Source organism: Dysidea avara, chromosome 14, assembly GCF_963678975.1.
Source record: "Dysidea avara chromosome 14, odDysAvar1.4, whole genome shotgun sequence".
Lineage (NCBI taxonomy): Eukaryota > Metazoa > Porifera > Demospongiae > Dictyoceratida > Dysideidae > Dysidea > Dysidea avara.
The window spans coordinates 13903407-13925186 of record NC_089285.1 but is presented as its reverse complement, the minus strand read 5'-3'; the positions used below and the strand labels follow the sequence as shown (position 1 = coordinate 13925186).

Below are 21780 nucleotides of genomic sequence, written 5' to 3'. Positions count from 1 at the left end.
CACGACAAGACTAAGAATGCATCCCCATATGGAAATATGCATATATCAAGCACAAGAAATGTGTAACTTCAAAATTTACATAGACACCCCTACCTGTAGTCATACATAAAGTTGTAGCTAGTAAAGGTGACTCACATTTGGTCAGACATGCACATGGGGAAAACCAAGGGGAATACCCATGCCTCTTGCAGAGTGTGAGTCACAATTGTTTATACAAGAACTATGATATAGCAAGTAATGCATAACTGTTATTGATGCAAAATGAGAAACACTGACAATTTAAATTAATTTCCCTACTATGAAACATGGGCATGTATAAAATATAGCACACAGTAATTATGCCTACCAGAACCATATACATGTGTGCATGGTATTAGCAACTAATAGTCTTAAGCGTCTTTAGCATTCCATCTGAAATACTGGTTGACGTATCCTAGCACTTTCAACACCATCGAATCAGCTATTATAACATGTGACAATAAATACATGTACAAGTTAATGAGTATTTTTTTACTTACCTTCTTTAACAAACACATATTGAGTCACAGAGCCTACAACTGTACCACTAGTAGACATCAGCACACACGAATAAGGGGCAGAGTCAACAGCAGAATGAACTGTCATATAATATGTCTTTGTGTGGTTATTACGTTGTGAAAACCACAAAGAATGATTATCATCAGCATTAACAAATACACTGCCCTTCATCCATAGCAACTGATGGTAGTCACTGCTCTTTACTGTACAATTAAAAGTGACTGGCATGCCACTCGGTACAGTGACATTGTGGGCATCTGAAATAATATCAGTAACTGCTATGAATAAAATAACACAGGAAATTATACTATAGCGAATATATTATGCACCTACTGGATTCATGGATTGTAATTGATGTTTGTGATGATCCAATGAAGCAATAAATCACACATCTATGTTTTAGATTTTTAACCACAAAATCCGTACACAAAAGCCCAGTTTTACTGTCCGTTGTTTGGCTGGTGGTGATGTCACACTTACGTCTGTGTTCTTTTTCAACGCGAACAAATGGGTAATGAGTATTTGTATCCGTAGTACATCGTCCGGTGCGACTATTCCTCACTTCCAGGTGTACATTACCTAACAATACAATGAGATAGAACTTAACAGCAAAATTCAATTAATATAGAGACCATGCATACATAAACCAGCTACACTTTAGTACATAACACTGAACTTTCAGCACTATATGAAGTACTTAAAGCTCCAATGAAATTCATATAAATATTCACAAGACTTAAAGGGTTCCATCTTTTGCTGACTAAAAAAAGAATACTTGTTTCATAAAATTCAAAGCAAAAGTGAATTGCAGCTCTGTTCCATGCAAGAACATAGCTGAAAGTGGCTACTTCTTTTTACATGTTAAGACAAGTGATAACAATACACACACATATATATATACAACTTAAATCCTTAAACATTTTTGCTATATATAAACTGACCTGCTACTGTTGAGGCCAGTAGCACTAGAGCCAACAGAGTTGTAAAAGTACACATGTTGTCAGCTGCTTTGTATACAAATTTCAGAATGAAACTGAAACTTATATCCCGACTTATATACATGTTGGTTATATTGCAGCATCAACAATTTAGTGATTATGTCATCAACAATTAAAGGGTAAGATATTGGTTAGATAAAAAAAAGTATCACGTAATCAAAATTATTATAATGTACTTCCCCCAGACCAATACCCAAGTTAGGAAAGTACTTTTCCTAGGGTGTGTCACATTAACATGGCTAGTACTCAACATATCCTATACATATATATATAATATATACACACACCTTGATGACCATGCAATGCAAAAGTTAGTAATCTGTGATGTTCTGCACTACTCAGTAACACTTACCTCTAACATAATTGTTTTACCACAACAGTTTGTGGCATGCACTAGTGTGGCACATGTGCAATATATACCATGTGTAGTGTACACACTAAAGAATTCACAAAGTACCAGCCCAAATAAAAGTGTATAAATTACTATAGTGAGACTTCTTGCAAGTTAATTTATTGAAGATGTGGCCACTACATAAGTGGGAATACCCCAGGGAAAAGTGTGGTGAATCAGTGATTTTAGTAATTGTAATATGATAGTTTGTTTACTGTGTTGTGCACTAAACCACAAACATGCTATTAAGTTGATAAAATTTTTACAATCAAAATAATGCTATGCTACACAGTATCATGAAGACTGTATTTATAAAGAAAATTTATATGGTGAAATGAAGATCAGCTAATGATCCTATGAGTCTTACTTACATATACCAGTACACTTGCTATGATTAAAACCCAACTACAAACTCTAGCAATGACCTAATGAAGCTTTTCAGTTAATTCAGTCAGCAATACTGTTCTTCCTTATAGTTGGACACTTTGCGGCTACATACTGTATAACAATCTATTAAGTTACTATATATAATTAAGTCATCCTAAAAAGTTGGTTGGTGGGATGAAAATATTGCCATATTTGACAGAATTCCGCATTGCAGCTGACAAGGTAGCCTCAGAAACCCATGATAAACCCACTAAACCAAAGCCTAGAAACACAGTGTCTGTTTATATAGGTCTATGGGCTCAAGAACAAAACCATTATAAACTAAGTCACAATTCTCAAAGTTGGTCTCCGTAACTTCCGTCTTTTAAACAAAAAGAGCCCACACTATAGGGCAATGACTTCCCTCGAACCTCCCAAGAATCATTCACATACACAATATACTAGATCATACGTTTAATTAGTTTGGGGTGAATTCCCTTAGTCTTGGTAATGGGTGAATCCCACAACACATTGTGCATTGGGAAAAATGATAGACAGGCGGCAGAAACTGTGAAAAGGCCTGAGTATCCACTACAGCTATGGCCATGAAAATAAGGTGGAGTGTTCCTTAGAGGTACGTGAGTAATTAGTTGACTGTATTTTGTGGGTACCACTCCGTATAATGTCGAGGGCGTTTCAAAAGTACACAAAAATCACTGTAATTTTATACCATTTAACGTATTTTTGGGGCGTGTCCATTTCAATATTGATGTCTTGATTATGTTCAAACAAATTCGATATGTTTGTGCCAAGTAGACTGGTGAGATGAGATCGTGGTGGTTGAGTGGTACAAGTATAATCTTTGGGCCGTGTCCATTTCAATATTGATGTCTTGATTATGTTCAAACAAATTCGATATGTTTGTGCCAAGTAGACTGGTGAGATGAGATCGTGGTGGTTGAGTGGTACAAGTATATGGATTTATCAAAGAAGGATGAAACAAATAAGTTCTATGGGCAAAATATTTGATAGCACACTTCACAAAATGCTGTCATCGGTAACAATTCAACATAGGCTCGGCTGTTGAATGTCTAAACAGATGGACCCCATACCAGTATAAGAAATAGGACACCAAACTCTCAACTATCAGCTTCAACAAACTAGAGCTCAACTACTAGTTGCTACAACAAATATTACAAACCGTGTTGCAGGATACAAGTGGGTGTCATTTCAATGACCATGCCGGTCTGCAGCTGCAGTCAAGATTGATTTCAATTTTAACTTGTTCAAACACTTGTAGAGGAAACACTTGCCATTTATTAGTGATTAGCAAAGCCACGATTACTAGCTACTGGCGTACTGCATGTAAGAATATAATTTGTCACAGTTTCTACATAGTTATAGTAAGGTAAGTGCGCCTAATTCCGGACAGTTCCTAACTCCAGACACTTCCAATGTTTGGCGTCATATCTCCAAAACTATCTACAGCATTTACTTGAAATTTTAGGTGATTAATGCTTCATATACAATGATGCTGTAATCCTAAAATCAGCTTAAAAGGCCTGCTAGATTTTCCAAACGAGGTAATTATTTATTGCCGTGTGTGGCAAAATTATCAAAAATTCTTCGATAATCGCTGTTTATTCCCAAACTCAAAGAGCTATCTGGCTGATTTTCATACAGTGCAGAGGGACAAATATGACCTACCACTGTACCAAGTTTCGTTTGCAAACAATCAGCCAAACACTTACTATGGACGATTTTGTAAGAGCCAGTTTCATTGGAGCTACATAAATATTTGCGTAAATACACCTAGATTTGAAATACTCATAACTCGGCAACGAAAGGTACTATGACTCTCAAAATCGAGTATGAGGTGGGAAATAGATGTACGTTTAACGTGGCGGTGTTTAAAATTCGAAATTAACTTCTGAAGTGCTGTATCAGGCGTGATAAAAAGTGTCCGGAGTTAGGAGCATGCGCGAAATTTACACATAGTTGAATATTGGAGTGCAGCTCCTCGACGGATGGAGATATTTTGATGAAACTTGCAGGACTGATGCACCATAGGATAGGCTTTATCACCATATTTTAAGGATTGAGAAATTCGCTTGCATGGCGGAGATAGAGCACCGAAAGCAAAAACTGTCCGGAGTTAGGTGCACTTACCTTACAAGAATTTTTTACGCAAATTTCTGCTATAGTTGTATGGCAGCGCCTGGTATTTATTACTGTTGTCTCGCAAAGTGCAGGAAGATAGCAACAGTCCTGTTCCCTACTTTCACCTTTGACCACCGGCGGTATACAGATCATAATGCAGTAACACCCTCTTACAGACCGGACACCGCAACAGTCAGCCGTGTTATCAAATTTTTATTTAATAGACCACATGCACTGCCGTATGCACTCTGACACTCAAGCTGTGACTCATAACGTACAAAAAAAACGCTGTCGCAAGTGATCAGAATGATTAAGCGGTTTGGCCACACAAAAAGTTAGTCAATGTTCACGCTAGCCTTAATATTTTAATGAGCTCACCTAGTAGCTCATTTAGTCCATCCGCTTCGCCTAACAAGCTTGATTACTAATTAATTTTGTCATTTCTTCCTCTTTCTTGCAATAGACGATATGCACACTCTATTACTCGAACGAAAATTGATCAATTAAGCGTAGACGGCGCAAAACTCGACGGTGACTTAAAAGCGGAAGTCCCATACAAAAGTATGGGAAGCAAATGCGGCTCGAGCAATAACTCACCACTCGAGCTAAGGACAGGCCATCTCGCTCGCCATACACTTCTTTTGCACGGAAAGAAGTGTATGGCAAGCGAGATGGCCTGTCCTTAGCTCGAGTGGTGAGTTATTGCTCGAGCCGCATTTGCTTCCCATACTTTTGTATGGGACTTCCGCTTTTAAGTCACCGTCGAGTTTTGCGCCGTCTACGCTTAATTGATCAATTTTCGTTCGAGTAATGGAGTGTGCATATCGTCTATTCCATTAATTAATTTAACCCACAATTATGATAACGACACTCGTACAAAATAATGCAAGCCAGTGAATGTCGGCTGAAAACTTGACCACAAAAATGGCGGCTTCTCCGACAGAAGAGGTGGCAGGAGATGCAAGCGTAACAAACTGTAGTGATAACGCTGAAAATGAAGCGGACGAGTCGCTAAATGATTTTCTACGTGATACCAATGATCTGGTAACCAACTATACAGAAGACACTTCCAATAGTCCGGATTCGTCCGGGGATGTCGAAGGTGAGTAATCTTTGGTGTTGTCTTTTCAGTCACGTGATTTGATTAAGTTATAACGTGGGAGTTGCACACAAAACTTTTCACGTGTAGTTGACCAGGCTGCGTGTTTTAGGTGGGGGATAGTAATAAAGACACTGCTAGTCTCGTACCTAAACCGATTCCCCCCATTGTATTTGGGTGGGGCACCCAAATACCAAAGGGAAAAAGCAGCCTGGTTATACTGCATCAGTGTAAATGATACAATCACATAATTAGGCCAGGCAAGTTAGATTACTTGTTTCTCATCCACAAAAATTTGGATTTCATGCAGGCGCAGGAGGTAATTTTTCATTAATTATTAAAGAAAATACTCTAAATCAGGCTGTCTGTTACTAGCTAAAGCCTTTTAAGAACTAGTACTAACGTTTTACCACCATTTCTGAAGCGTAGGTGACATTTGCTATGCTGCAAAATGATAGCCAGCCTTCTTAGCATCAAAATAAGTGTTCACGGGATTGATAACAGCAATATTGAAATTAGAGGCGGAGGGGGTAAAAAGGAATACAGGTGGAGATGAGAAACAATTAATCATGTTTGCCTGGCCTTACAAGTGTAAGGAAAAAATAAACATTTTACGTTTAAGTAGGGATCACAGATGCAAAAAGCAATAAAACAAGGGAGGTCTTCTACACCTGCAGTTATACTTAAACCCGCATAGGTCAGAAAACTGGCCCAAATACACATGCCTTGCACAAAGCACTGTAACTTTCAAAGCATCCATCTTATGTCTACTCAATTTACGTCATTCTACTGGTGATGCAAAATGATAACAAGGGATTTTCCTTACCGCTAAACAATGAGGCCAAACTAGTTGTATATAACTTTTTGGCAAGGAAACATGCAAACCTTTACATACCTTTATAGAATAATCCATAATTCGATGGTGGCTGCTTGCAATAAGTTCCGTTCATTTCGCCATAAAATTTTCTCAGGCTATATATGACTCACGTGAGTCAACCCACAATCAAAATTAAAGACGCGGCAAAAAGTTCAAATACAAAGGCGTAACTCGCTGTCGTTCATCACTTCATAACAAGTAAGCCACTGTAGTTACAGTGTGTTCATTTAACCTTCTCCAAGTAGTCCAATGAACAGACTTTTGAATGATGTGTTGTTTTTAGGCCATAGGAATTAAGTTACCCCACCTAACATCGCCATGCGTGCCCATATTGTGTAAACACACATTCCCCAAAAGTTCTTTGTGAGTTTAAGGGTTAATTCCTACTTCAGCCTGTCAATATTATAGAAATAGTAATTAATTGTCAACTAGTATACGGAGGTTTTCAAGTTGGTTGTTTGCACAATTCACAAGCAAATTTTTGAATTTTGTGTTAGCTAACATTGTACGTATAACTGTATAAAGCAATGACTTTGGCATGTCCTGTCAAGTTGAGATGGATAGTTGTATGGCTACACATTGCACACGTAGTTGCAAGTGTACTTTGTTTCACTCTATTAACTGTGATTCTTACTCTTACTCAAAGGTATAATTTTTCCTTACACTTGTTTGTTTACTTTATTTTGCAGTAACATAGTTCATTACCAAAAGAATGGTGCCAGACACATTAATCGTGCAACTGAACATGTGCCCCAGTTATTGATAACTGAAACATAAAGTTGTCATTCCGCTTCTATGTTCCACCCGTTATACATTGTTACAAACAAAGAACAGTATGAGAAGCACCTCTGCAATCAATCAAGTCAGTCACACAATTGAAAATATAACACCTGGAGCCATACCACGAGTTACTGCCAGCACCTACACAATAGTGGGGAAAGAAATGAGACACAAAGGAAGACAAAAGGTACACCCATGGTGTGTGTATTATAGCTGCAGCAGTTTGCGAAAAGACATGTCTTGGGCCGAAGCAATGTAGAACATTGAAGAAACTAAATTGTAGCCTTATCCATAGTTGAGTTGTGCTTGGCTAGAGGCATAATTCTGGCAGATAGTCAGTTAACATAAAATTCAGCTAGTCGTAGAAACTTGTTGGAAGGGTTTGGGGTCGCTCTGAAGACATTTATGGGCTTGATTATGCCTAATTAATGCTACTAAGCTGTTATGAAGAAAAAGTGAGGTTGAAGTGCCGTTGTATCCACCATTTGGTGAGCCAGTCACAGATGTAAACAACAAATGTTTAAGGAAATGTACACATTGTTTATATATAACATCATCCACACAAAACACAGAAATCATTATCAGAGTTTGACCTTGAAGCAGAGCGTATGCACTGTTTTGTAAAATTTAGACTTGCTCTGCTATTATGTTGGGATTTGCAGATCAGATCATAATAGCTGATTAACTGTGTTACACATTAGCTCGACCGATGAGTGTCAGTGGTGGAGTGGCTGGTTGGGTGATGAGACAGTTTAGGGCTGGAGTTGATCCGAGACGCCTACTAGAAACTGTATTGTTGCCTGGGGCTACTTTGGTATGTACATTCTGTGTGTGTACGTCAGTTGTGTGTGTGTCAGTTGTGTGTGTCAGTTGTGTGTGTGTGTGTGTATCGGTTGTGTGTGTGCGTGCGTGTGTGTGTGTGTGTGTGTGTGTGTGAGAGAGAGAGAGAGAGAGGGAATGCATGTATTTGTGTGTCAGCACCATGCCAAAAGGTTAGAAAGGTTCCAGATTTGATACATGGTTATGCCCAGTTGCTGTTGTTGTTTCCTTAAGTAAGAAACTTTACTCTTCAGTCTACCCAGCTGTTAATTGGTGACCTGGCGTCAACTAGGGAAGCAGGCCACCCAGCTGTAGCCTCAATAGATGCCTGGTATTAACTGATGCTAATGCCAGCTATGCATGTCTCGCATAGTGGGTAGAGGTCCATGTGGGATTTTGGTTATCCATACTGGATTTGCTTATGCTGACTCACAGCATGGTGTCCTAGTGTTGGTTTACTGGGTCGTGACTGTGCTGGTAGTAGCCAAAAGCTTTGTTTTAGGCTTATTGCGGTTGGGCGATATTTAATTTATCACATGCAATTATTGCATGAGCTTTTAATGTGATTATTGCAATATTGCATTTAACAAAAAGGCTTTGTTTGTAAAGTAATTCAAACAAGCACTCATATTGACATTACAGACTTTCCAAACTGTGTAGTTGTGTTTCAATTTCCTTAACTAATTGACATGGTTAGTGATACTGCAGTATGCATAAACTGCATCAAATTTGAGGCCCAGAATAGATACTGATAAGTGCTATAATTATTACAAAATGTGATAAATATTTTCAATGCAATAAGGCTAAATACGTGTGACAATTGTACTGATGTTGGTGAACTATTACCCATGTGTTTGTACATGCGTGTGTGTGTGTATGTGTGTGTGTGTGTGTGTGTGTGTGTGTGTGTGTGTGTGGTGTGTGTATGTGGCGTATGCGTGCATATGTGCATGTGCTTATGTGATAACATTGTCAGTGATTATAATGGTCATCCATGTAGCCACCTGATCTTGATGAGGTCACTCTGTGGAGTATAGTGCTGCGTTGTATGGCAGAGCCAGACCCAAGGAACAAGCTGAGTCATGTGAACACTTTGGATGATGTAGTGTCTCTGTTAAAGAGTTCCAGCAAGATCATTGTACTCACTGGAGCTGGAGTAAGTGTTTAACTTGATAGAAATTTCCACTCTTTTCTTGCACTGGAATATTATTTTACAAAATCTTGTGATAGTATTTATCCTGTGAAGTTTAAGCTGTGTTGGACCTATAGATAGTTTAATAGAACATGCTCTACGCTTTTTCATGTGTGCTGGCTCTTACATTTTCTTTGCAGATCTCTGTCTCATGTGGTATACCGGATTTTCGTTCAGCTAATGGTGTCTACGCTCAGCTGGCCGTAGAATATCCTGACCTCCCTGACCCTCAGTCCATGTTTGACATTTACTACTTCAAAGACAACCCCAAGCCTTTCTTCAGCTTTGCCAAGGTGAATGTGGAGTAGGCTAAAGTATATAGTAAAAATGTTATTGGTACTGCAATCACAGAGGAGCTGTGGTTTCACTGTAGAAGTAATGTCATTACTGTAATGTTGTTAGTGGTTACTAGTGTTGTCTTTGGGCTTGTTGAATAGGAGATATACCCTGGACAGTTTCAACCATCGCCAAGCCACTACTTCATCTCAGAACTGGAAAAGAGGGATAAACTGCTACGTAACTTCACTCAGAATATTGACACCTTGGAACAGGCTGCTGGCATCACCCGGGTGATACAGTGTCATGGTAAGTAGTGTGGAAGGAAAAGTTTGGAGACTGAAAGTGGTGTGTGTTGCTATATCAGTATTCTACTGTGTGTTGATTATGTTATTTCACTGTCAGTTTGCCATGTCCTCTAGTTTAGCTTCTGTTTGCCAAAGTGGTATATTGCTTGAACATTGATGGGCACAGCCACATGTTACTGACTCTTGTGGAGATAGAAATAATGAATTTTGATTGAAGGGTGTACCTATTTTGCGTTTACCTTTGTCAAGTTGAACTCTTGATCCCATTTGTGGAATGTGTGTTTGCCTGTAGTTTCTAAATTGGCAATGTAGAGAGACAGATGTGTTTGCTCAGTAGGAATGCCATAGCACATAGAAATTTTATCCACTGTAACAATACATACTTGATAAATTGTTGGAACTCACCTGGCCTTTTGCTATTTGGCACAATAGGATGAATTAGTGTTGCAGCAATGACTGGAATGAATTATTAAGAAAGCTATATTTTAGCATGTCATTATTGGATTGGTGGATTCAGGCTATTTAAAAGCCAGTGGATATACTATGCTCCCTCCATTATCTGAACTCACTTGGCCCTAGGTGTGTTCAGATAAGAGAAAAGTTAAGATAAATGAAGCCCAAATGTACATTTATATACAGAGCTCAGTTAAATACTCTAATAGAACATACACTTAGACAAAATCCTCTAATAGAACAATCATTTTCACATTTTGGATATCAGATTATCATTGGCTGGATAATGAAGGGACCACTTTAAGTTCATTTAAACATGTTTCTCAGGGCTTCATTGGGGGAGGGGAGGGGGGTGCTCACCATCCCTTGAAGTACCCCTTAAATGTTAAGCAAAAAGTAAACTCTAATATCAAATGACATGCATCATGTGGATATTTTGGCGGGTACAGTAGCTCAGAACTGTACCTGAGAAGGAACAGTAATAACCTGAGATTGTTTCTGGTCATTCTCGGGTACCTGAGAATGTACCAGAAACAATCTGAGAGTACAAAAAATTCCTTGGATGGGGGGGGGATGCCCCCAAGACCCCCCTAGATGCTGTGTGCTGTACACTGTAAGTAAACATATCAATTGCCTCCCCTACACTCAAAACCTTGTTTTGTCCCACGGTATTGTATATTATAGCACTTTGACAGCATTAAGTATTTGCAATGCACATTTACACACAGGCTCATTTGCCACTGCTACTTGTATGAATTGTAAGTACCAAGTGACAGCTGAAGACATCAAGGAGGACATCTTTAATCAGGTTGATCCTTGTCCACAACATAATTGTGCTGATATGCTCCAATGACACACACACACACACACACACACACACACACACACACACACACACACACACACACACACACACACACACACACACACACACACACACACACACACACACACACACACACACACTGCCTTTTGAAACATATCTATATAGCAGATGTTTAAATGATGTTTTGTACTTTAGGTGGTTCCACAGTGTCCAAAGTGTACAGCAGAACAAGTACCACCACAATCTAACAATGAAGATGATGATGATGATGATGATGGGCAAGAAGTATTGACTGTTATGAAGCCAGACATTGTATTCTTTGGTGAAGGCCTCCCTGATGTGTTTCATCATACCCTGGAGCAAGACAAATTATCAGTACTGCGCGCGCACACACACACACACACACACACACACACACACACACACACACACACACACACACACACACACACACGCACACGCACACGCACACACCATAGATTAAATAATGCTTACCAGGATCAGAAACAAAAGTGGGTTTACATTTAGGCTGACACGAATATTCTCATTATTCGTTTGTTGAAGCTTAATTACTATAATGTATTCAATATGTTAACCAGCTTACCTACAACAGCCCATCATTTTAGCTTAAAATGGACATTTATAGATTTTGAAAGCAGCAAATTTCTACATGTAAATTGTACAACAGCTAGTAGCCCTTTTTATTCACCTGGTTATACAGAAAACTATGTATGTTCGAAAATTTGTTCGTTAATTTATAGAACCCATGTTCCTATGATTTAATGTTGGTTTCATTCCTAGTTTGTGTCAATGTTGCATTGATGACCATCCATGTTTTGTCTTTACTGAAAATTCACTTTTTGTAAACTGCTATCATATAGTACAACAGTACTGTATAGTAGGGACCACAAAGGAGTAGATGTGGCCCACGAAATAACATCACCCAAAAACCAGCATCAATTTTCCCAGACGACGATGAGGCAGTATTGGTTAGGTAAAACTAAGCCCAAACAAGCTTTCAGATCGACTCGAAATGCTTTCAATAAGTTGCTACGGAATTTTGAAAAACAATTGTTTAACAGAATTTTCTACTGACTGAGTAAGTAAGTAACTGACTGACTGATCTTTGCTGACAGCGAAAAGTGTCGATTTTGCAGTAGCACGTGATGGCTTCCCTTCGTAACAGAAATCGTCCGTATTTTTCATAGTGGTTATTTTGATAGCAGAGGTGCTTTTCGAACAGTTCTTGATTCGTAATGCTGTGTAATGGGTTGAACATAGCTGACAACGAGTGTAATGGATACTTCACTTTTCAGACGATAATTGATATAACTGGGGCGTGTGGCTTCTTTCGGTATATGCATGGATAGCAGAGGTGTTTTTCGAACAGTTCTTGATTCGTACTGCTATGTAACGGGTTGAGCATAGCTGACAACGAAGCGTAATGGATACTTCACTTTTCAGAAAATAATTAATATAGTTGGGGTGCACGGCGTCATTTCAGATGCGGTATGCGTGGGTTCACCAGTCATAATAATTATTTATAATAAAGAAAGTTAACAAACAATACATCAAAAAATTTGGAATTTTCAACTAGAGTAGGGACCATAGCACATCAATAAAAAGTACTGAAACAAACTGGAATAGTGCACGATACTAAATCACAGTGAAACAATAAGAAGTGTTATATCCCTACTGTGCATTTCCATTATGGTATCTTGAGCACAGTAGTGATATAACACTTCTTATTGTTTTACCGTGATTTAATGTCTTGCACTACTCCAGCTTGTTTCAATATCTTTTATCAATGTGCTATGGTCTCCCTACTCTAGTTGAAAATTCCAAATTATTTGGTGTACTTGTACTATTAGGGTGTATTACATACTAGTGGAATAATATGACTACAATTACACATGGTAAAATGTTTTGGCTAATTATATATAAGTAGGAATCCATGTGAAATTTTCACGCGGCGCCCAAAATCGCGCCTTTAAAAATCATCCTAGAGATATCTTACGAGACGAAAATCACCTTTACGGAATAGCATATAATACATAAAACAGCATTAAATACAACAAAACTCTTACAGGTGGCCGGATACAGAATTTTAAAAATCGCCAAAACTTTGAATTTTAGACTGACTGCCTGACTGCCTGATCACAGTCGCAAGCCTAGAGGCCAAACGCAGCAGTGCATGGTGACCATTTTATGCAACAATAACAAACTCACCAGTGGGATGTGCCTTTTGGGGTTCCGACGAGTGTGTGCCCTCTGCGCCTTGTCTTTTCTTTTATCTTCAGTCAGGCTGCTTGTCTTCTTCTTCATCCAATGAAACCATATCAAGGCGTAAATTTTCCGTATCAACACTTTCTTTAAGCAGCATAATAGACGCCACAAGATTATTTAAGGCGCATAGACTACGCTACTGTACAGAGGGATAGATTATATTCCTTACTGATATAATCTATGACGGAGGGTACTGTACGGAGGTACTGGTACTAGCTAGATAGCTTCACGATAGGTCACAAGATCATGCCCATTCTTCATTGTACGCATTATCGATCTATCGATTGAAACCATGATGACACACCTCTTTTTGCACTAGTTATATTTCAGTGACCACACACCTTCAATTTGGAAGGCTGACTGGACATACTCTATAATCGATCGAAACCACACCCCTTTTGGGGCAAGCGCACATCTTGCAGACTGCCTCGAGATACTCTAATACAGCAGTCACCCTAATAGAACAGTCACATGCTTATAGCTAGCTGTATGCCTTAACAAAAAAAACTAAACAAACTAGTATATTAAAAATTATAAATTTTGAAAATAAAGTAGGAATCCAAGCGATAAAAAGTAGTGAAACAAGAGAAGAACAATGGTAGCTGTTACAGCATAGCTCGGTGGGAAATCCCTACTTTGGCATGGTATAGCAATTATTTTGTGTTCAATGCCAAAGTAGGAATTTCCCACCGAGCTATGCCGTAACAGCTACCATCGTTCTTCTCTTGTTTCACTACTTTTTATCGCTTGGATTCCTACTTTATTTTTAAATTTATAATTTTAAATATACTAGTGTACTTTGTTTTCATAACTATGTCAGACATGTGTGTGGGTCATGGACTTACAGCTTTTCCACCTGTAAATAATTTAACTAATATGTATGGTTGGCTCATGCGTCTTGGCTACAATTATTATATACTGTCCAGGTTATCCAGTAGAGCTGTCCTTTGTTGTAAGTGGTACAATAAGTTACTAAGGTGCGTAGCCATTTCCGTTTCTGATTCCGGCTATTGATGTATCCATGCACTCTCATACACACCGTACAAATATACTGAAGTGCTATACAGATCTTATTGTTTAGTGTGTACATTTGATTGGTTAGGCTGACTTGTTGCTGGTGATAGGGTCATCATTGAAAGTGAGACCTGTTGCTCTAGTCCCCAGTAAGTGGAGCACACTATAATATCAGTATCCTATCTGTCAGTATCCTATTCTGCTAAATCTCAACTCTGACTTTGAAGTTTTCTGAAAAATTTTCAAGAGTTACATCTAACATAGGGTATTATTTCCAGATGCAGTGGTGTTTTCTTACTTTTAGTGCTGAAACAACACATGGGAATTGTATTTGAACAATGACACTATGTGTCCGCTATATTCATAATTTCAAACACTGTACTTAGCATAAAGCAGTACTTGGCTGCATGATTGTAAACTGTCAAGCACACAAGTATTGTCCTTGGATCTTAGTTGCTTCTTTGATCTAGTTTTCAATGGTATGTGAGGAAATTTGTTTTGGTATTCTAGTTCCACACTGCATTTGCAAGAAATTTATTCTTATGGTCTACTTGTAGTCATAATTTTATTACACTTTACAAGCCCAATTATCATGCTCTATGATTAAAAATATTGAAATGATGACTATTGTATTATATGGGCTGACAACAATTGTTTCATGTAATTTCAACAAGTATTTTGAAAACTAAATTTTACCAATTGAAGATCTTAAGCTAGTAATAAGTATTTAGTCTTTTTTATGTGTAGGCATTTTGGATGAAAGTATTCCTCAAGTGCTGATCAATCGTGAGCCACTGAAGCACATGACATTTGATGTGGAGCTACTAGGTGACTGTGATGTTGTCATTAGTGAACTGTGTAGCAGACTTGGATCTGATTGGCTAGAAGGAATCAGGATGAGCCCTACCCACAAACCTGCAGGTATATTATGAGTGTAGCCATCCACCCTAGATGTGCTATTTATAAAAGTGGTGCAATGTAATGCCAACAATAGCCTCTAACACATCTAATGTTTTTTTGAAGATCGGTCTAGATTATTCACCAGTATATGTGACCCTCTGAGCGAAGACCCTACTAGTTGGCATTTTTTTATCAAACTTCTTTTTACAACTTCTTTGTTGTCCAGAGGGAAAAACCAATTGGTTGTCAAAGTTTCAGCCTTATCTTGTGAATAGTTGTGGAGTTATAGCTATAGACAGCAGGAAGTGTAAAACAATCGATTTGTACAGTGACTATATGGCAAAAAAAATTACAGGCGCTCATTTAATCGATCATAACTCACGACGGAAACAAGCTATGGAGATGGGACCTGGCTCATTGTACTCACAATGAATTGGGGGTATTCAGCAAGGTACAGTTTTTTGCCCTACATACACCCATGCATTTAAGCAAAGAGGCTGTTTAAACTTAGAAATGGTGATGTTTATGTAATATTTTACTGCAACATAAACAAATGCTCATAACTCACGTTTGCTTCATGACACTAAAACAAAACAGATATTCTTACTTACCATTAATAGGTGAATCCGTTGTTCACCTAGTTATCTCGATTTGAGCCTTGTTTCACTGTTTACTGAAGCAGTTAAAACGCGCGTAAAATTATTTTTGTAGTACACGTTGTATTTCAATGTGGTTTTTCTCAAAAACAGAATTATGCAAACTAGTCGGTCAGCGGCTCACATATTTCAGCTTAGTCACTATATGGATTGTTTTCCTTGCTTTTCTACTGTTTAGCAACTCCCTAGGCTATTCCACATGTAGAGCTGGCTGTGCCAAATGATTTCTTTATTGCCTTACAATTAGTTTACTAAAGTGTATTTAAGCTGGACACGTATGTGAATACAATATTTGTACTTCTGATAGCATACTAGCTTCATTACACTGTATGTTGTTTTTTTCCAACTAGAGTTCACTCATGTGCCTCCAAGTAGATACTTATTCTCTGGTGCTGTTGTGGACAGCAATAGTGTGCAGGACACATCAGATACTTCCAGTAGCTCCGATGATGTGCCTTCGTCATCCAACCATCCTGAATGTGGAGGATCCAGTGTCTGCAATAACAGTGAACAGCCTGACCCAGACACTAAAGGATGCGATGGTGCGGTGTTGGAGCACACATCTCCACGACAACAGAAGACAGACATGAACAATGATAGTGCATCACCCAAAACCCATGAAACTAGTTTAGCAGATACGACGACAGACAGTGAAAGTAATGCCATAAAACATGACAACAACAAGAACATACATGAGCCACCACAGTTGTGTGAACCTCCTAGCAAGAGACCAAACCTTGAGCTTGTTTGATTTGCCATTATATGTAAATTATTATAATATTGTTTATTGATCACTATAACAGACTGGAGTAACTGTTGTAAGGAACAATCTGAAAATGGAGTTATTTATTGTTTTATATTTTTTATGTGCACCAGTATTAATTTTTAACCCTGTACTGCCAACTTTCACAACATGTAATGAACTGTTTGTGATGAAATTTGTTATATACCTAGCTAGGTTAGTTTCATCACATTAAATATGTAACATGCAGGCATTTGATTGCCAAAGGATTTGATTGATGTTAAGTAGGTATGTGATTGACACACTGCAACTTGTGTGGTCTGTCAGAAGGATTGTGAGTTCTTGTTATACCTTGCATAACCCACCATGTATAGACATAAAATACCATTGCCTACTAATATATGACTGTTTTATGTTAAGAGAACTAGCACTGTAGTGACAACATACAATCTGCAAACCAACGAAAAATAGTGTAAAACAAGTATGCAGTCTTGTTTTTTTGTTTTTTTTTGTAAATGCTATAATGAAAAATAAAAACAGCTAGGATCATATCTCGACTGTCTTTTGTAATGATAACACATTATTACATATACATGGTAGCATGCAGGTACTCCATTAGTATCGGACAATAATTGAGTAGCATTGCAATTACTACTGGAAAAAGATTGTAAGTATTGATTATTATAACTTACATTGTTAACCTCAATGATCATGTACATTGGGAGCAGCTGCATGTGTTAGCAACTCCTTGTTCCATCTCTGCAGAATAACAGAATTAGCCAGTACACACATACAAATAATTATATGCTGAGATGTTATTAATGGAGCAGTCCCTTAATTTATAATTACTGCATGTCAGTCTGATGACCTTGGCACCGGATGACACATAATATAAAGCAAAAACAGAACTCCTTTCTTAAATGAATACAGAGAGACCTGGATTAGCTTAGAACTGTAGTTGGCTTTAAAAAGAGTGTGCTTGTAAGGAATGATATTTTATTGTAAGTCAGAAATCCCAGAAAAATACTTTCCATTCATGCATATACAATATTGTGAGAAGTTGATGTTTAAGTACAGGCTGAATGCAGAGAGAGTCCCAGATCCTGGCTGCTGTGGCTCATTTAGGGCGTGCCTAGACAGCATGGTGCTGAGGATCAAGTCAGCACTGGGTCTGGGATTTTTTCTGCATTCTTCAATGTTTAGTTACATGTTTAATACTCCCTGTATTCACAGGCTTTAGCTTTCTCACAGGTCTCTAGTGGGATAGCATTCGCAGACAGATAAAATATTATCATAACATTGTTGTAATACATGCATGTATATAATGGGATGTACATTAATTGTGGGGACTAAGTGTGCAATCACTTGTGTATACAAGATAGAATGCGATGTTTGGTGTAGCCACACAGCAAAGATGGAGATCATGCATTATGTGTCTGGTGTTTAAATGGCAAGTCATAATTAATATGCATGGCTTGATTGCTTATTTAATGTAGCTCAATTAGTAGCTGCAGGATGTGCATATCATCCATGCTCTCTATGCTATTCATTGGATACAAGTACACATCCTGAGTTCCTGGTTCTGTTCAATTGCTGGTCAGACACTTTTCACTTAACACCTGTACATGGGACTCTCTCTTCTAATAATTGTTATGACTAGCACTTCACCAGCTAGTGCTTTGTTAAGTGAGTAGTAAGTATTATGCTTGCAGCTATAAAAAGAGTCCATTGTGAGTTTTCTGTTTGGTATTACATGCATGTAATGTGCAGTTGCAGTGAAGGATTGACCATAGCAGTACATACACAGATTATTACTAAAGTAGTTCTACCTATAGTCATCAACTGCAATCAACTGGAATGGGTAGCGTTGGTGGACTACATAGCTGACAGCATGAAGCATCAACATGCACACAGGTAAATGCAAGCATTTAATTAGTCCATGCAAATCACATGTGATTTAAATATTTTGTAATTTAGGGCCATTTGGATTGCCATTTGGATTGCCATTATTTTGTCATAGTCAAGTAAATGATTAAATATTTGGATCCAATCTACTCTCTTTTGCAGCACACTAGTATGCCAGGTGCTGTATACAGTGAAGTATTGTACAGCTTCCGAGACTAGCTGGTCGAGCAGGATTGATCATTACTCCATGATCAGGGTTAGTTTACTCAATATAGAGTATATGAATCATATGCATCAAGTTGATGTTCTAATGTATTATGGCAAAGGAGACAGTCACAAACTTACTGTGACAAATTTCACGGTAATGTAAACTTATAGCAAGATATACGTAAAAAACACAAACACAGAATTATGGTAATAGGATACATACTAATACACATTGGTAAAATATCACCCAATGGGCCTATGCCCCAATCAACAGCTATTATGTCCCCAAGATATACAGTTGCATTGCTCATTTATTGCATAAGGTTACCATACTAACAGAATTATGGTTCATAGTTTTTTAGAATATATTCCGGGCCAGTGGAGGATCTAGAAGAGTTTCTGTAGTTTCGGCAACAGAAACCCTCTTTTAAGAGTCAGTGGCAGTCTAACTAGCTTCATTATTGTAGTAGTTGTATTGAAAATTTTTCATAGCAAACATCTAGCTATATACCATTGTATTTTCAGTAGCATGTATGCAAATGCACTTATTGCTATTAAACCCTAACACTGAACTTTTCATCCCATTGCATTAAAAACGATTGAGATACTCTAATAGAGCAGTCAAGTAACTACTCTAATAGCACAATTACAATTACAATAAATCCAATGCTTTAAAATGTAAATACTATAGTTAACCGTAGGGCAATAGTTGTAATTAAGCTGTAGATTTGATTGTTCTATCTAAAAGTAACCTAAAATTCAATCTCAGTGCTTCTAAAATCTCAAAAATTTCTGGAGAATGCCTTATATCAACTTTCCTTTTAAAATTCCTAGATCCACCACTGTGCCCCCCAACCTCCACCCCATGTTATATGTTATACTTAGCAGTTAGTTACAAATATATAGTATACACATTGTTGTATAGTAGTGCATACAGTGCTATATGTTTACTAAACATCTCGAATGGATTATCTTTGCAACACAAAAGTAAAATGATCATGAGCTGCTACTGCTACCTTTTGACAAAACAGTTTGTCAAGCCACCATAATGTAGATGAATATAGTAGTGACATGAATTAAGGTTTAATAGATATGGTATTCACTATACTCTGTAGGGCAGAGATAGATTTCTTTCTGTACAAATTCTTGTGCCTGATTGACTTACAAAAAGCACAGTAACTTACAATTTATAGAAAATATTGATCAATATGTTAAGCACCTTCCCTTCAACCCATGGCCACTATAGTACCAAACTTACTACTGAACAATTTAATCTTCACATACAAGTCGAGATATAAATGATACATACATTTTGTTATCCACTTTGTTATCAGTGTAAGAGTAATAACTTCAACTTTACATGAATAATATGCTTTATCATACAGTTGATATAGGATCATATATTGTGTAGACAGCTTATGTTACGAATCCATTCAGTCTCTTCAGCCACAAACTGTGATTTTTCATTTGAATATTTCTAACCAGCAAGCAGTACATACACAAACTAAACGAATACACTTCCAACAGGCTACACAACCTTCCAAGCATGTTTCTTTATCCAAGCATTTACAATTGCAACTTGGCTTGTGAATTGAACTACAACAACTGCAACAGGACTTCATATCACAGCATGAATTTGAAACAGAGCTCTTTGGTGGCTCTATATCCATCTGCTTTGGTTGTACTGTAATTGTTTCTTCTGGCTGAGCCATTATTACCGCCAAATGATGAGTGTGTAGTTATCACCTGAAAACAGTGCATTTTTATATGTGGCAGTGCATCCATAAAGTACTATTGGTGTAGCCATACAGTGAAGAGGACACCATATACGTACACCATATATGTCATAGTTCTGTATCATCATGTAGTCTACGTGATTTGACTGTACCATCAAATAATCACATGCTAAGTTTGACATGTCAGTATATTATGGTTACATGCATGTGCACCTATACACAATGTACAGTGGACATGATCTATGCTTTGTTGTTATACTGCAGGTTGAATAAAACCAACCAACATGCAGGCATATTAAATTATTAATAAAATAAATGGCAGAAGTACCATGAAACACACAAGTATAGCTACATCAAACATATTCATTATTCAATAACATAAAGTCTCAGTTAACATCATCAGTTAGTTGTGTATATGTGTGCTGCTCTGAACAACAGGAGACCACACAACAGCGGCTAGGTTGCTCAATTTCTATTATTCAATCAGAAACATCCTGAGTTCCTTGTTCTGTCCTCTAATTTCAATTATTAGTCAGACACAACACAATGTATTAACAACTATCCCAAAGTTCTTTCTTGTAACCTCTGGCAATGGCTATCCATGGCAAAGCAGCCAAGCTATCAGCGTGCCAAAAAACCTGGCTTAACAAATGAAAGTGAGGGTGATCATTAATTTTTACAGCCTCATGTCATTCATAGCTGCTCTTGCAGTGAGTATAAGCAAATCTGCATATTTTTTGATGTCGTGGTATTTCCTGCCTATAGAAATCCTTTATACTGTAACTATATATATATATAGTATGCATAGCTTTCTCATTATCAGTAATTATGCATAACACTGTATATATATTATATTATGTACGGACTACCTACACTGCAGTTGCAGTTGCGTTTTCAATACATTTTGCATGTGCAAAACTATTGTGCATAAAGGTCACCAAAAATAAAATTAAATTATAAGCTACACAATTATCAAGAAAGTTTTATTGCAATTTTCATCATAACTTCAATAGAGCAAGAGCTATCACTTTAACCTAACAGCCAGTTGTAATGTGTGCTTGCTATTTGTACAAACATCTTGTAATGTCATCCGAAGCCAATCATCAAGGAAACCCATGACCAAGCCCTGGTTATAATGTTGTATTCAACTGTAATTTGGTTAATGGCATGTGTATGATTTTACAATGAAATGGTTTATTGTTTATTCAGCCCACATGAGCACAACCATGTATGTAATAATGTGTGTAGACAC

At 37.6% G+C, this 21780-nt stretch overlaps 2 protein-coding genes across 4 annotated transcripts; one reads left to right on the top strand and one right to left on the bottom strand.

Moving 5' to 3' along the window:
• Positions 1 to 193: 193 nt before the first annotated feature.
• Positions 194 to 4916, bottom strand: LOC136244917 (uncharacterized). Of its 3 annotated transcripts, none has more exons than XR_010695649.1 (4): positions 4831 to 4916; positions 871 to 1116; positions 519 to 815; positions 194 to 460 (listed from the first exon to the last, which is right to left on the bottom strand). XR_010695649.1 is itself a non-coding variant. In XM_066036445.1 (4 exons), exons 1-4 carry the CDS (start codon positions 1597 to 1599, stop codon positions 390 to 392), a joined length of 732 nt encoding a protein of 243 aa, XP_065892517.1. In that variant the 5' UTR covers positions 1600 to 3277; the 3' UTR covers positions 194 to 389. The 3 variants fall into 3 exon arrangements, 2 of the variants coding, with proteins under 2 accessions (XP_065892517.1, XP_065892516.1); XM_066036445.1 differs by lacking the exon at positions 4831 to 4916 and adding an exon at positions 1479 to 3277 and having other exon boundaries at positions 519 to 812; XM_066036444.1 differs by lacking the exon at positions 4831 to 4916 and adding an exon at positions 1479 to 3268.
• A 422-nt stretch (positions 4917 to 5338) lies between these two features.
• LOC136244915 (NAD-dependent protein deacetylase sirtuin-1-like) lies at positions 5339 to 16891 on the top strand. Its single transcript, XM_066036443.1, has 10 exons — positions 5339 to 5554; positions 7910 to 8022; positions 9028 to 9183; positions 9360 to 9512; positions 9657 to 9804; positions 10985 to 11064; positions 11278 to 11457; positions 14471 to 14531; positions 15130 to 15303; positions 16289 to 16891. The coding sequence occupies exons 1-10, from the start codon at positions 5350 to 5352 to the stop codon at positions 16687 to 16689; spliced, it is 1671 nt and encodes a 556-aa protein (XP_065892515.1). The 5' UTR covers positions 5339 to 5349; the 3' UTR covers positions 16690 to 16891.
• Positions 16892 to 21780: the final 4889 nt, after the last annotated feature.